This window comes from Calonectris borealis, chromosome 10 (genome assembly GCF_964195595.1).
Source record: "Calonectris borealis chromosome 10, bCalBor7.hap1.2, whole genome shotgun sequence".
Classification (NCBI taxonomy): domain Eukaryota; kingdom Metazoa; phylum Chordata; class Aves; order Procellariiformes; family Procellariidae; genus Calonectris; species Calonectris borealis.
The window spans coordinates 12,091,448-12,107,413 of NC_134321.1; the positions used below are offsets into that span (position 1 = coordinate 12,091,448).

General features: G+C 39.3%; 1 protein-coding gene across 1 annotated transcript in view; it reads left to right on the top strand.

The window, feature by feature from the left end:
* The window catches only part of UROC1 (urocanate hydratase 1), a 46,375-nt gene that overhangs the window by 11,133 nt on the left and 19,276 nt on the right, over positions 1–15,966 (top strand). Inside the window, exons 5-15 of the mRNA XM_075158866.1 lie at positions 290–383; positions 1,482–1,541; positions 4,695–4,823; positions 5,495–5,556; positions 7,402–7,468; positions 8,040–8,183; positions 11,923–12,011; positions 12,499–12,561; positions 13,281–13,460; positions 14,921–15,018; positions 15,274–15,346. Coding sequence (XP_075014967.1) covers positions 290–383; positions 1,482–1,541; positions 4,695–4,823; positions 5,495–5,556; positions 7,402–7,468; positions 8,040–8,183; positions 11,923–12,011; positions 12,499–12,561; positions 13,281–13,460; positions 14,921–15,018; positions 15,274–15,346 — 1,059 coding nt within the window. The remainder of the gene's footprint in view (positions 1–289; positions 384–1,481; positions 1,542–4,694; positions 4,824–5,494; positions 5,557–7,401; positions 7,469–8,039; positions 8,184–11,922; positions 12,012–12,498; positions 12,562–13,280; positions 13,461–14,920; positions 15,019–15,273; positions 15,347–15,966) is intronic.

Genomic DNA, 15,966 nt, shown 5'->3' on the forward strand with positions numbered 1-15,966 from the left:
CCACCATATTTATAACCAATTGTGATTAACTGATTCAGCAAATGATAAGCTGAATACCATTTTTTCTTTGCTTAGTTCTGATAACGGTTAAAACCTGATTTGCCTGTTAAGGTACGTATGTAATTTCAGATCTGCGCTTTCTCCTTTTTTTTTTTCCTTCCCTCCTGAATAAAAGCCTGCAACTCAAATGAATGTGTTGGCATGCCGGGATATTTCTGTGAGGTATGTTGTTGTGGTTGCCCTTGTGAGTCAGGGTCTCTCCCCTAAATTTTTGTGACTAACGTTTCAGAGCGTACCCCATAGGAGACTACCCTTGCAAGACCAAATCAGCTGCTGCCATTATGTTGATGATCATGAATAATCTGGATCCCTCAGTGGCTCAGGTAAGGTACAGTGAAAATAAGGAAGCTGGATTCATAAGGCAGCAGCAAATGTGCAAGTTACATTCTCTATGTGCTCTCACATAAAAACTGAAGAATTTAGGCATATAGGTGAAATTAATCCTTGTGCAGATGGTCCTCCGTCCATGCATTGAATAGGATTTTAGTTGTTCATAGGCCTTTTGCTTGTTCTGTGCTCCAAGGTACGTGGCAGTCCCTGTACATGTAGAGCTGGCTGCTGTGTGTTAGCTAAGCAGGCCAATTTCAGTAGTGCCAAGGCAGCTTCCTTACGGAGTAATGCGCTAGAATGTCCATTTCTGTGAGGCTAAGCCTGCAAGGGACTAAAGGTTATTCTATACTTTTCTTGTGGTTATGTTTTGATTCCTGGGGTTTGGGGTCTTTTGTATTAAGTTCTTTAGTGTCCTGCTGTGTGCAGTTGTTAATCCTGCACGATGGGTCCTGGTCCTAACTCAGACCTCTGAGGCCTCCTACAACACCAACAAGACTCACTTCAGCTCCCATTATATACAGGAGCTTGGCCGCTGTCTGTGAGATAGGTAGAGCTCAGCTCTTAGTACATTGCTTCTACAACATATGTTGAAAAATTAGTGCTGATGCTTCCTGTATCTTTGAAAGCTCGTCCCTCAAGGACAAATTTACTAGATGATTACAGGACCAAAGCCCATCCTTACAAGCACTACCCAATGTAATGCATCTTTTTGCAAATGGCAGGGGAGAGGCCATGCAACTGTGCCTTGCTGGGTGTAGACTCTTCCAGCTGTAAATGCCAGTAGCAACCGAACTGTAAGCTCATTCACTCTCTGTTTAAGGGAGTTTACTGGGATGTCTGTCTGTTACAGAAACTGCAATCCAGGAATCACTTTGTAGCATTCTGCATCCAAAATACCGCTGTAACAATAACAAACATCTCATATTGAAAATTTTTTTTTTTTCTTAAATTATCACTTTTATGATGGTATTTTATGATTTCAAGAATCTAGACTGTGCAATAAGCTATAGAAAAGATTTATTACTGAGATTTAAAAAATAGCTTGGAGATACAGTGAAATGTTTCAGAAATTGTTAAATTGTCTTTTTCAGTTTCCTCAGGAGCTTGTCACTTATGGGGGAAATGGGCAGGTCTTCAGCAACTGGGCGCAGGTAGGACATTGCTGCTTTTGCAACTTGTTTCACGAAACCTGTTTCACCCTCCCCCCACGCACATTCTGCTTAGGCAGTTTGTGATAATTCTTGGCAGTCGTTGTCTCAAAATACTCCAAAACATCCTGTCTGGATAGAGGAATGCTCGGTTATGAACTGCATAGATGGGGAGAGCTTTATTTAGTAAGGAGCGCACAGACAGCCCAGCAGAAATACTAAACATAATACCATAAACGTACCAAGCTGTGTATGATAATGTAAAGACCAGTTCTTTGTCTTTCTCTGATGCATTTGTATGTGTCTGTGTATTTGCACAGATAATTTTAGAGTAAAATGAATTCTAGGAAACAAAAAAGTGTATCTTTTGCTTGCTTGTTTCTGGTACTTTTGCAACATTTTTCACAACAAGTAGTGGAATAAAAAAAAAAAAGGCTTTGATTTAAGAGAGTGCAATCCTGAGTCTTTTTCCAAGCAAATCAGATTAGTTGTAAATATTTACATGCTAGCTGGCCAGATCATAGTGCACTTTACTGTCAGACCTAGCAACATTATCCCTGATCTTCTGAGAATAATGGCAGGTGGGTAAAAGCCTGTCTAAAATCGGAGCTGGGATTTAGGTGTAGTTGTATAATCTATGTTCTCCTTCTCTATCCAAAAATGGCAATAAACACACTTGCTTTAATCCAAGTACTGCAAAATGCATGTGGGAAACATTTTCAGGAGATCTTTGGCATCAGCAAAATATTTAGACTTATGTTTTGTATGAGCTCAATTTATTCTCTCTGCGTCTGAATGCTCTACAGGTGTGTTGTGGCAGGAGGAACATTTAATGAACAACCATCCTGAGTGTCTGTGGATAAGCACAAATGTGGTTATGGTGAATGCCAAAACCACATCATCCCTGCAGCCTCTGGTATGCCCTAAGGCCACAGAGTGGGGACAGGTGGAGATGTGGCATTGAGTTTTGCAGTGCAGGACAGAAACACCACATGTAGAAATCTACATCACCCTGAAGGGCAGCATGACTCCTGAAGGCTGGGAAGACCTTGATTTCTGATTCTGTAGCTTACATAAGCAAAAGCTGACTTAAGGAGCCAACTTCTGTCATAAAGGATCATGTATGCACCTTGTTGTGGCTTTACCTGAATCTGGCCTCTTGCTTATTAAAAAATCCAAGCAAAGCTAACATGTAAATGAAGTTCCTAGTTAGGGGAGAGGAATGGATTCCTCACTGTAGCATGGGACTGAGTGACCTGGGTTTTCTTCCCAGTTTGACTGTGATTTTTCATTTGTGGCTAAAAGAAAACTCATGCTTCACTTTCCTAATCTGGTAAATGGGAGTTAAATAGAAGTCTTAGGCAGCTTTTGAGGCAAAACTGTTCTGACTTTTTAAAAGAAAGGTACCATGGCAATGCACACCATTTCTTTATTCTGTGTGTTAATTAGTAAATGCCAGTTAACTAATACCTGTTAACTACATGAATTTTACAGCATTTCTGATGTGAGCAGTGCCAGCAGTTTATAAAGTAGCCTTTATTGGACTGACATCCCTTAGGCAGATGCCGGGCTGCAAGGTGAAGTAGAAGCGCTGCCAAAGTCAGAAATATTCTCTTTTCTCTTGTTCTCATCCAAGCCAGAGCTATGACCTGCAGTTGTTTCACAGCAGGACAAACAAAACCTTTTTGTTTTTGCTTACTTAGAGTAGCAATCACATGAATGATTCAGTTATGACAGAACATTTTGTTCTGCTTGCAGCTTGAAAACAACATGCTTTTTTGGAAATCTATTACTGCAAAATTCCTAGTGAAAAGGTTCAGTTTGGTTTATATCATCCACGCAGACCTGTGCTTTCTTCTGAATAATTTTAAAAGAACGAACCATGTCCAGAGCTAGCTTTACAAGCCTGCAGAGAACAAAACTATTCTTTAAGCTAGGAAGGGCTTTTGCTTCCTCCTTAGTAGTTGTGCCTTTCAATGCAAAAAGATATAACTATCTTACAGCTTCTAGTTTTATTCCAGTGTTTTTCACAGCCTGCTAAAGAGTTGAGAGTTCAGCTAGTTACCTGTTCTGTTGTAGGACCAGAATTTGATTGTTCAACATTTTTTATGAAACAAAAACAAAATGTAAAAACCAAGACAGTGACTCTAGTAACTCTTACCTGGTCAACTTAACTTGCAGCTTGGGAAATTAGCTGGGTTAGAAGAGACTGGCTTCAAATCTGTACCATTTTTAATTCAGATCAAAGACACAACCACAGAGGTTAAGTGCCCATGACAACTGGTTTTGTTTATTTGTCACTGGTACTGCTGTCTCTTTGATCAACAGTTCCATTTTTTTCTCAAAACTTTGTCTCTGTGTCCCTACAGAAACTCTAGTTTCAAGCTATTGTTGAATTCCAATATCGCATGGGAAAGCTCCTCTCAGGCCTACTTGTCACATACTAAAAGTCCCGTGGAATATAATGGGCTTTGTGATAGACAATGATGGATCTGAGTCAAATCTATAGGCAGCTTAGATGGTCAAAGCCTACTTTTTGGCATACATCAAGAGTAACTATTGAATTATGCAGACAAGGTTGAGATGCATTTATTTGTATACTCCTGGGTGCCTCAAGGACTTTCTTCACTGTCCATAATGAAAGCTGAATTTTTTTCTTTGAGAAGAAAAATTATTTCATTTTTAAGTGCACATTATAATATCAATTTGTTGAAAAGATGACAAGCACTAGAAGATGCTGAATTATCCATTTCAGGTTAGGACCAACAATATGCCTGGATATTTTAATCACTTTTATAGGAAAATTTTCCAGTTTGGAAAGATTGCCAGAAAAGTGCCAGATCCAAATGGTTAACTTCAAGATAAAATTAGAACGGCTTTAAAAATGAAGGATTTCTGGGGTTTGTGCTGGAGAAATTATTCTGGAACTTATTCAGACTTTTGCTAGTTGGTGATTTATATTTCCTGCTGTGTGATATCTCTTAATGGACTCTATTAAAAGCAAGAATGTGTTGAGAGCTCTGGCTGTTATTCCATCTGTGAGTATACCTCATTATCTTTATAGCTGCCTTCCTACTCAAAGTTTAGCAGCTTCACAGAGAAACATAAATGTAAGATGCAAACAGATTCCCTCACTTTCCTTGCTTTTCCTTTCAGTTCTGGTTGGTAATGCACTATTTGTCAGAGATGACTGAAGAGCAAACACTAGTAATGTACAGTGGACACCCTCTGGGACTCTTTCCCAGCCATCAGTATGCTCCTCGATTAATCATTACTAATGGCATGGTAGGTATTAGCATCTTGTCTTCTCTTTTTCCTCCTCTTCTGTTTAGTTTCCAAGTGTTTGCTGAATTAAAATATTATTTATACTACCTGAACTTACAACAGTGCACAGGAGAATCTGGGGTCCAAATTCTGCAGCATTTATTCAGTACAGTCGCTCTCACCTCAAGAGTGCTGATCTGCAGTGATGGAGGGAACAATCCTCTCCTTATTAGACGACTTCTGTTCTGACTGAGCCTGAGCTGTACATGTTCTTGACCAAAACAGTTCAGCTAGGCTCAGTTTGGAAGATTTTAAAGCCCTCAATAGGCAAACAGATGATTATTAATCAGGTGCTCAGATATCTGGACTGCTTTGATTGGAAGGCAAGCTGGACAAGTGAACATACTGGTTCTTTGCCAGTCTTTTGAGCCATTCAATATCTATCTCTCTGCAGGCTAGTTTTGTGGCTAGAGAACTGTTTTCCTTAAACTTACATGATAGTCACACTGCCAGAAAGGCGAGACATCTTTTTTTCTAATACTAGAATGCATGGAATAAAACACCTGAATCAGTCTTCCTGTTTTTCACTGTTTTTCTATGTGTGTGACCATAGTTAGAGAAATGTAGGCTGTTAAAAAGATCTGTTTAAATCTCTAATTTACTTATGGGTTTTCTTTTGATTGTTTTCTTAGGTTATTCCCAACTATTCCACCAGAGATGAATATGAGAAGATGTTTGCTTTGGGAGTAACAATGTAAGAGGATACCTCACTATTAAAATATATCAAATACTTAACTAAAATGTAATTCAGACATCAAGCAGTGGCTGGTTAAAATTTCTAATGCAGATGGATTTCAACTGTGCTGCATAAAGTCCTGATGCTGTAAAGCATTAATGCACACTTAAGTGGAATTACTTAGGAGTTTGAGTTATGTTCAGCCACATCTATAAGGATGTAATTGAGGTCTGCTAGGAATTAGTATTAGGTTTATGTGTGGGACTTGGCTGAATTACAGCCTGAAGTCTTAATCATAACCTACTTATAGCACTGGCTAGTTCCACTTTGCAGTGGTTGTTTTGCAATCTGCAGAAAACACAAGTTATGAAACATTCCTTCACACTAAGAGAAAGCTTTGAAGTAGAAAGTTATCATTTTTTAAAAATTATTTACTTACTTTTTTAGAATCTTAGAATCATAGAATAGTTTGGATTGGAAGGGACCTTTAAAGGTCATCTAGTCCAACTCCCTTGCCGTGGGCAGGGATATCTTCAACTAGATCAGGTTGCTCAGAGCTGTGTCCAACCTGACCTTTAAATGTTTTCAGGGATGGGGCATCTACCACTTCTCTGGGCAACCTGTTCCAGTGCTTCACCACCCTCATTATAAAAAATTTCTTCCTTGTATCTAGTCTAAATCTACCCTCTTTTAGTTTAAAACATTCCCCCTTGTCCTGTCGCAACAGGCCCCGCTAAAAAGTTTGTCCCCATCTTTCTTGTAAGCCCCCTTTAAGGTACTGAAAGGCTGCAATAAGGTCTCCCCGGAGGCTTCTCTTCTCCAGACTGAACAACTCCAGCTCTCTCAGCCTTTCTTCATAGGAGAGGCGTTCCATCCCCCCGATCATTTTCCTGGCCCTCCTCTGGACCCGCTCCAACAGGTCCATGTCTTTTTTGTGTTGAGGGCTTCAGAGCTGGATGCAGTACTCAAGGTGGAGTCTCACCAGAGCAGAGTAGAGGGGCAGAATCACCTCCCTTGACCAGCTGGTCATGCTTCTCTTGATGTGGCCCAGGATATGGTTGGCCTTCTGGGCTGCAAGCGCACATTGCTGGCTCATGTCCAGCTTTTCATCCACCAGTACCCCCAAGTCCTTCTCAGCAGGGCTGCTCTCAATCCCTTCATCCCCCACCCTGTATTGATACTGGGGGTTGCCCCGATCCGCATGCAGGACCTTGCACTTGGCCTTGTTGAACTTCATGAGGTTCACATGGGCCCACTTCTCAAGCTTGTCCAGGTGCCTCTGGATGGCATCGCGTCCCTCAGGCATGATCTAGTTGATGAGCACAGGATTATTATTCTGTTGTGTACCATGGAAGGAATAAATTAAAACTACTGGAGAGCTGGGTGTGTACAGATAAGGAAGCTGGAAGAAATGAAAGGGCATGAATAGAGAATATCCATTGCCACTTTCCTGGGAATTTCATAGGAATGTGGACAACCGTTTTGGGCTAACAATTTCAAAAGTGACTATGTGACTTAGAAGCACGTGCCACTGAAAACCAATGGCATAAAGATGCCAACAAGGTGAAAAGGAGTGTCCTTGTGTCCTAGTAACTATGCTAAATGCCAAGACAAGTTTATACTCAGTTTTTTGATCCATGCATTTTTGAACTCAATTTAATGAGCTAAATGCTCCTCCGAAAACATGTTGCTGCATTGCTAATGAAGAAACTCAATTAAGCTGTGAATTTGATAATAGCAGATCTTTAACAACAAATCGAAGCACAGAGATTTTTTTGTTATACTGGAAACATATGTAGACATGTACAGAATCATTCCAGCCTGAGTAACATGTGGTATCATTGTGTTCGTTGCTATTACTAGGTATGGTCAGATGACTGCAGGAAGCTACTGCTACATTGGGCCTCAGGGAATAGTCCATGGGACTGTGGTAAGAAACTGGGGGAAGGTCTATTTGTCGATACCTTTTGGAGGAGGGTATCTCCTGCGGTGGCTGGTGATTGGAGTAGATTGGATTGCTATAAGAGAATGTTCTGGCTACCAAAGAAATTCTCATTGCCTGCTCCTTAAAAAATTAGTGTCCTTCCATTCAGATGGCATCTTACCCAGAACGCAAACCTGAAGGAATCTGCAATCAAGGCCTCAATCTGAGCTCATATATAGCTACAATAAGTGAAGTATGAATTGACATTTTCTTAGCTTGTTTTCTTAGCTGTCTTCCTTAGCTGTCTTTTGCAGCCATCCTGAGTAAGTCTCTATATCCCAAGAGCAGCATGTTGGGAACCACTGATTATTCTATTCTATTTCATGGTGAGAGAAATAAACCTAATCAGGATAGATGGTTTCATAACATGTTTCCTTCTTAAAAGATTAAAACAGTTTCATGGTCCCAGTAATCCCTGAGTTTCAAACTCTGTTTGCAAAAGGGACAGAAGATCTTTAAATTTCAGGGACTCTAGGAAAAATAGCTCCTGATAATTGCTATATTGTGTTGTGTACAGCTCACAGTGCTCAATGCAGGCCGTCGCTACTTGAAGGCAGAAGACCTGTCTGGAAAGGTGTTTGTTACTTCTGGTCTCGGAGGGATGAGTGGGGCTCAGGCAAAGGCTGCAGTCATTGCTGGGTGCGTGGGGATCATTGCAGAGGTGAGAGCAATGCTTCTTTCATTTTGTCATCTCTCCTTCATGTGCTGAATCTCCTGACCTCCCTCATTCCCCTGATCTGACATGTTCCTCAAGTAACCCTGACAAGCCAAACTCAAAAAAATATACTCTTTTCTAAGATCTGTTTGTCCTTGTCACTGCTGAGCCTTTTTCATTGCTATTCCACTATCTATTTGTTCACTCACTGGATCAGACTGTAAAGATATGGACTGTAACTTGTTATGATTGCTTCACAAATAACGCAGAATGATGCCCTCAGATGAGCCATTCTCAGTGCTTGAGCTACCCTCGTTTCATGTGTGAAACGGTGTAACTTCCATAGGCAATTCCCATGGGAACTGCACCCTCTTACGCAAAAAAAGTCTATGTTAAAAAGGTGTTAGTTACATTACAATTAATTTTCAATGCCTTTGGCACCCTTATCAGGTGCAATGGAAAGTACCTGTTAAAAATGTTGGTATGATTCACTCATCAAGGTTGGGACTAACGAAGTTGCTTGGTGTTGTGATTCTTTGAAGTCAATGGGGTTTTGTAAAATGGGGAATTTTAAAGTTGGCTTATGTGTGAAGATGGTGAGGCTAATTACAAGCACTTAAGAGAATCCTAGTTTGTAGACAACGAAGGTAAGTTCTTCTAAGGGAAAATGCTGATGAGGGAGAAGTTCTGTATCACCATTTTCATTGTTCCCTGAAGCTCACCCCCAGCATATATTTTGTAGAGAGTCTTTCATCCTGATGTCATGTTTCTCTGTTCCAAATATGTTAAAATAACCCAGCTATTTCCTCCCATAAACAAAGAGGATCTAATAACGATCTGTGATTCAAAGACTGCTAATGTCCAAATAATTGGAATAGTGTATGATAGGACACACTGGATTCACAGATATCCTTAAGTATCATATATAATGTGGAACATCAACGTCATAATCTTGGTAAGTATATATGCCTGTAAGTTTTGAGTGAAATAATACATTTTCATATAAAAAGGCAACATTAGGTTATCCTAATACCTGCATTTTTCAGCTATTATGCTTATTATAGTGTTCTGTTCTAACAAATCAGATGGAAGGATGGACACAACAATTTTTCAACAGAAAATGTTGCTCTGCAATTCTGTGAAAACGGTAGTGAATATCTTTAATGATACTGACTTTTGAGAAACAATAAACACTTCCATGCATTTCTTTCCTCATGACTACCTTTGAACTCAATACACTGGGGAAACATTTTTGGTGGAGCAGATATAGGACTGACCAAAATGCATTGAGCTCTTTTGACTATCTGTAGGTGATGAGCTCTTGTTACTGCTCCAGAGGAAGAAAGATTTTGAGAACCGAACTCCAGTGGGAGTTTAGCCTTCTCAGCCAAAGTCGTTTATAGAGAGAATTAGCTGGCAGACCTCTGCTGTAGGCATGTCACTTGCTGCAGTGAAAAGGGTAAGAATATTGCAATGTGACCCATGTTAATTATAATTGAACTTCAAAACATAATAGGTCAGACTAACCATGTGGCATGCAGTAAATCTGACCTGCTCTGGCTAGCTCGGGTCTTATTCATGGAAGGTTAGGGTTTCATCTGTTTTACAATGATGGTACCAAAGAGTTTTTGTTAGCACGTGAGTTTTGCATGTGTTTGAGATTTTATCAGGTACTCCCTGCAGATGAAATAAATTTATTCAATTTATTATTGAATAAATTATTATTGAATAAATTATCTTTATTCAGACTTCTACTCTGTCATCATGATCTTTCAAATGCTAGAATACAAAGGAAAGATTCCAGTGAAAGCTATTCACAGCAGTCCTTTGTCCTTTTCATCTCTACGGCTGCAGATGATTTTGTTCGGGAGACTGAATATTGCCTGGTTTTTATCTCCTGTGAGATGATCCTTGTCGGAAATGAGTCTCAGGAGCACATGTGGATAGCTATATATATGTACATATTATTTATTTAAGGAACTATTTATGCAAATGACACTGATGAATTGTGTAAGAGATGTCATTTTGTCAGCCAGGGCTTCCGAAGCTCAGACAGAAGGGATTAATCGTGCAAGTCTTTTACCTCTTCTGTTTGACACGAGGCAGATTGTAATTTTATTAAATAACTGTGTGGCGGGCCAGACTATCTTCTCTGAGCTGCACTAAGCTCTCTAGGATTACACGGAAGGTGACATTAACTCATTATGTTTGTGCAATTTTTTAAACTAGTGAAATGCTGATCAAAAAATGAGCATATTTTTGAAAGTGTGGTTCAAAGGAAGCTAGTTTTCTTGAGTATGCTAGCAAGTCTGTGAAAGACTGTCGGAGAGGTCTGAAGTAAAATATGTAGGATGTGGTAACAGATTTAAATAGATCTGATCTGTGTTATGCTGAGCTTTAAATGAACCCAATTCCTGTAATTCATATGGACCATTTAATAACTTTCCTCCTGCACTGATTTAAATAACTCCCAAAGAAGCTGTCCCCCACGGCACCTGACTTTATTGAATACTTCCATTCAGTGACACTGATATTATCATTATCTGGGGTTTTGGAAGGGTAGTCTTTATTACTGATGTGCGAAATGATGGAAGGTTTCTCATGCTAAGAATAATTAGGAAAGAAAAGGTTTCCTGGTGTTCAATCAACTCCTGAATACGGAACTTATTTAATTTACATATAAATACTTTGTTAATGAGAAATAATAGAATGAAAACAATGGGGGTAGGTTATAGAGAAGTAAAAATGCTTTAATGAAATACCAGAAGATACTCAGGTTATGTGTTCTTGTGCACACATACCACTGTGGGTGTTTAAATCTGTTACTATCACAGAAAATTGTCTTGAATTAATTTTGCCACTTGCTTTATGCCACTGATAGCTCATTATAAACGTCTTAATGATGTGCAAGTTGGTACATTGAACCATTAGTATGGAATTTGTGCCAAAGCCTTCACAGTTTGTCTATCCATGTATATTTTTATCCAGTTGTCTCTCATGCATATACACACTGACACACACAGAAGCTAAGCCCAGAAGAGAGTACAGATTTAGGACTGAGTTTGTTTGGAGCTTCAAAGTTCAAACAAGAGGGAATTAAAGACGTAGTTTTGTTTTGATCCATTCAATTTTTCATAGGCATTAGCCAGCTGGGACAAGAAAATTCTTTCATCTTTTCTTTTCCATATTTGGTTGAGATTTTCAACCAGCAGTCGAAGAACAAAAGTGAGGGTCAATTTTATTCAGCAAACCATTGCTTCATCCTGGGCAGTTTGGCAGAAATGTCTCTGTCTGAGCTGATCAAAGAAAATATTTCCCTAATTAAATAGAAATTTTATTTTCACAGAAAATAGCCAGATTTGAAAAATAAATTGGAAACATTTTGGCTTTCATTTTTTTCAGTATAATCATGAAAAGAAACAATAAGAATAATTGAAATTGGTGGAAAAGTATTACCTCTTGTACAATTTTAATGATAATTTTTGGCTTGTAAAATATTTTGGGAAGTGGTGTATCAAAAAGTCTTTTTCTTGCTTTGAGCCTGGAGTAAAAGAGAACAGAAAGTGTAAAAAAATCAGAGGTGAAAAATAAGTATTTGAACAATCACTCCATATTCTTAAGGCCAAGGCAGGGCTATTCCCTTTACCTATTTGCTACTCTTTCTTGCAGACTAATTGAAAAGCTAAAGGTAAAAGTGACTGGATAGGGGAAGCAGGAGTTTTAAGATGTCTGCTATTTCTCTTAGGTTGATGAAGCAGCACTTTTGAAACGTCACAAGCAGGGATGGCTGATGGAAATCTCTAACAACCTGGACCATTGCATTGCTCGCCTTAGGTATGACTTTTAACATAATTCAGTGAGTTTCTCTCTGCTTCCTAATCCTCACTTTGCATCTTTGTGCATTGTGCCATTTTAGTGTGCATATAGAAGGGGTTGAAGGACAACTCTTCTTATTCCAGGTCTGCTTTTGAATGTGAATCCGTCCTTCCAAACAGCAGCAATCATTATTAGTGACTACCAATGCTTATTGCAAGCCTCTACCAATTCTTCAAATCACTTATATATGTTAAATGTGTCTTCATTCAGTTTCATGAATATGCATAGAGCAATTACAAATAATGTTACACTTGAAGCATCACTCAAGTTTTCTGGAATCAGTGATTAACAATTACATAAAGGTTGAAAGATCTGTTGCCTAGATGAGTGTTGGAAACCACATATAGACTTTTTTTGCTGGGTTTTACTCTCTATATGATTTGTACATTGGAAAATGGAATTACGAGGTGCATTTTCTTCAACCAATCTTTTTAATCTATTCTAGAGATGCAAGAAAGAATAAAATTGCCCTTAGTTTGGGTTACCATGGGAATGTGGTAGATCTATGGTAAGTAGTATATATGGATAATGGATATATTAATGTTCTTGCTTGTTAGTCAACCTGGAATTAGTTCCCAAACTTGGAAGAGAAGAGGCATTAAACCTAGTGCTGAGTTCATTACTCTAGATGCTCATGAAAAACTGTATTGTCACAAAAGGGGCCTTCAATCCTGTTCCAGTTCCCAGCTGCTTCTCATGCACCTTCTCCTTTCCTTATGGAACAATGAATTTCTTAGGGAAAGAAATCCCTAAGATTCTTCCTTGGATTAAGAAAGAATTTATCCCTTTCCTTCTAACCTTTCGCTAATTGGATAGCAAGAAAATGTCTTTGACTTGAGTGAAGAATAGAAGTATTGAGGTATTGATTGAATAAAAATAATCAGATGATGGATAGAAGTTCTGGCACTCTTGAGGCTTTATCCAACGGTAAATCTTGCTGTCACACCATATACCAAGGGTGGAGACTGACCAATAAGACTGGTATGTCATACTGGCATCTGACTCATCTATCAGCATTCCTGCACAGGTAAATGTGAAGTATGAAAGTTGCACCTAAATCTCCGTCACCAACATTTCCCACCTCCTGACTGCTAAAACAAAGACTTAGCCTGCCAAGGGCATGCCTTTATAAACAACCTCTTGGGATGGAAGAAGTTCACCTGAAAGAGGAGCTAGAATGTGAAATGACAGTTTCTGTTCAAACACTCCATTCATTGTCTTCCCCAGGGAGAGGCTAGTATATGAGCTGGACACAACAGGAGAGCTGCTAGTTGATCTGGGGTCTGACCAAACTTCGTGTCATAACCCATTCAGTGGGGGATACTATCCAGTACAGCTTGGCTTTGAGGAAGCAAAGCAGCTCCTTTCCACCAATCCGGGGAAGTTCCGGACCCTGGTACAAGAGAGGTAAATGTTTTGGCAACACTTTTTTTTAACCTTTAAGTTTAGTTGCTCTGCAAGTGATCAGATCTTTGTCTTTCTCACAAGAAGTTTCTGTTCTTTGGTAATAACTCCCAACTTTGTACTTACAATGCTATCACTTAGAATCTGGAGACATTACTGACCCACCATTTTAGGAGTAGTCTAGTGCACAAGATCAGAGGCCTGAACCCTAATGATTTATTTCACTTCTGTAAATTTGTAAGTTGCATTAGGTTTTAAAAATCTGGGACAGTAAGTACCATTCATGTAGTCTACCAGTTGGTTTAGGTTCACTGAATACAGCATAAAAACCCAATGGGTAAGCCAGAAAGTCCATCTAGACTACCATGCTTCCAGCTGTGGCCAGTAATGCTTATTTAGGGAAGGATATAAGGAGGGGACAAACTCCCACAATCACTCCTCCCAGCTTCCTGCAACTGTAACTGAGTTCTGTTTAGCATCTTGATTTTGGGGAGCTACTCCTGATTTACAAGCTTGCAAGTGAGATTGGAATTGGACATTGTAAAGGGAGCAATTTGGCATAATTTATATAAAATAAAGAACTGTGGAACAGAGGCAGCAAGCTGTACCGTTGTTCTCAACTGGTACTTTTGAGACTTTATGGCTCCTACTCTGGTTTTGTTCACCTTGAACATTCCTGCTGGAGACCTTTTTCCAGTAGAAGGTAGAATATGGGCATATAATCTATTTGACTTTGGGTGAGGGACCTACAAGGACCTTTCCAGTTTCCCAATTCTGTATCATACTACTCTAAGACAAAGGTAACAGAAAGGTAAATTTCTGGGAGGGACTCATTTCTAACAAGCTAGGTATGACCTAAACAAATCCGATTTAATTTGTTAGGCATTGATTTACCTCTCTAGAGTTTCAAGAGGTTACACTTATGCATGTACAACTCCATATGCAACTATGCATTGAGATTAGAACTGGATAATATAAAGTGGAAATGGTATCACAGAGAGCAGTCCTGGGGTATGGTCCACTATTGGAAACAAAGGGAAAATTGGGCTGTTTTGATCAAGGGAGTGGCCAGAAGAGTGATATTTAGCCATTTTCAGTTTTTCTGTCTCTGCTCACTTTCTCTGTGAACTTCTTAAACTCTTTTGCAGTTTTGTGTAGGCTGTTTTTTGTTATTACCTTCCATCCTCAAAGCTGGCTGCATTTCTTTGCTGAAAGATGTGACCCCTCTCTGCCAGTTAATGAAGTTCCCTTAATGACTGTAAATCACTTCAAGATTTGGGAATAACAGGTGCTACAGAGATTCAGCATCTCAATTGGTATCTTATGGATTTATGTCTGAATTTCTCTGGGGTCTTTCAATTCCATCTGTCTCCGCCCACTCCCATGCCTTTACTGAGTTCATGATATTATTCTTTTAGATATTTTATCAATCTTAAGAATAACTGTTCCCTTCTTTATTTCAGTCTGAAGAGACATGTGGCTGCTATTAACAGACTAGCTGATAAGGGCATGTTTTTTTGGGATTATGGCAATGCTTTTCTCTTGGAGGCTCAAAGGGCTGGTGAGTAGATTCTGGAGTTGTTAGGTGGAAACAAGGACAATCCTGCATGCATCTTCCGAGCTGTATATTTTGGTAGGGTAGGGTTGGCCACTGTATTCTGCTAACTCTTAAGTCTCTCTCTTTCTCTTGTTCTCTTAGACCCCTGACCTTCTCTGTCGTTGAGATAGTGCCTTCATGGGAACCCAGGTGTTGTCTGGTTTTACATTTTATAGTTGTTTCTTCATCAAGTCACTGACTATTAAAATTATTTTATAGGTGCTGATGTTGAGAAAAGAGGAGCCAATAAAACAGAATTTCGATATCCTTCCTACGTTCAGCACATCATGGGGTATGTTGGGGAGAGTTTGGAATAAAGCACTGAAGTCCTTTGTGATTCCCTCTGTTTAGGGGGAGAGTACTACAGAGTTTCCACTTAGTGCAAATCTTGCAGTCTACTATAAATGATGAAATGGAGTCAACCGTAGCAGTAGGAAAATTGATCTGACAGGTGTTATATCAGAGTTAGTCTTATTTTTCTCCACTCTGGAGTAATGTCCAGTGTGGTTTAGGAAGATGTCCTGTTGACTGTAAGGATCATACTCATGTTTTCTATTGGTTTCCTTAGAGTTACTCCTTGCATTTTCCTGTGTACAGGGGAAAAGAAGAGCCAGACCTGGAGGGACGTGTTGTGTGTGATTAACATAAGTAAACTCTGACAGCAGAAGCTTTGCTAATATTTTGTCCTGAAAGGCATGACATGTCTTGATAATTTGGTGTAAAGCTTTATCCTTTTTAGAATTATGAAAGCAGACACCAGATGTGTGACAGTGAGTAAGCTAAAGACAGTAAGTAAGCAGACACCTGTAAGCTAAAGCATTGCCAAATCAAAACTCTTCACTCCTTTACATGAATAGCTGCATTTTCTCTTTTGTTGCATCAATTTTCCGTCAGCAGTTCTACTCAAGAGAA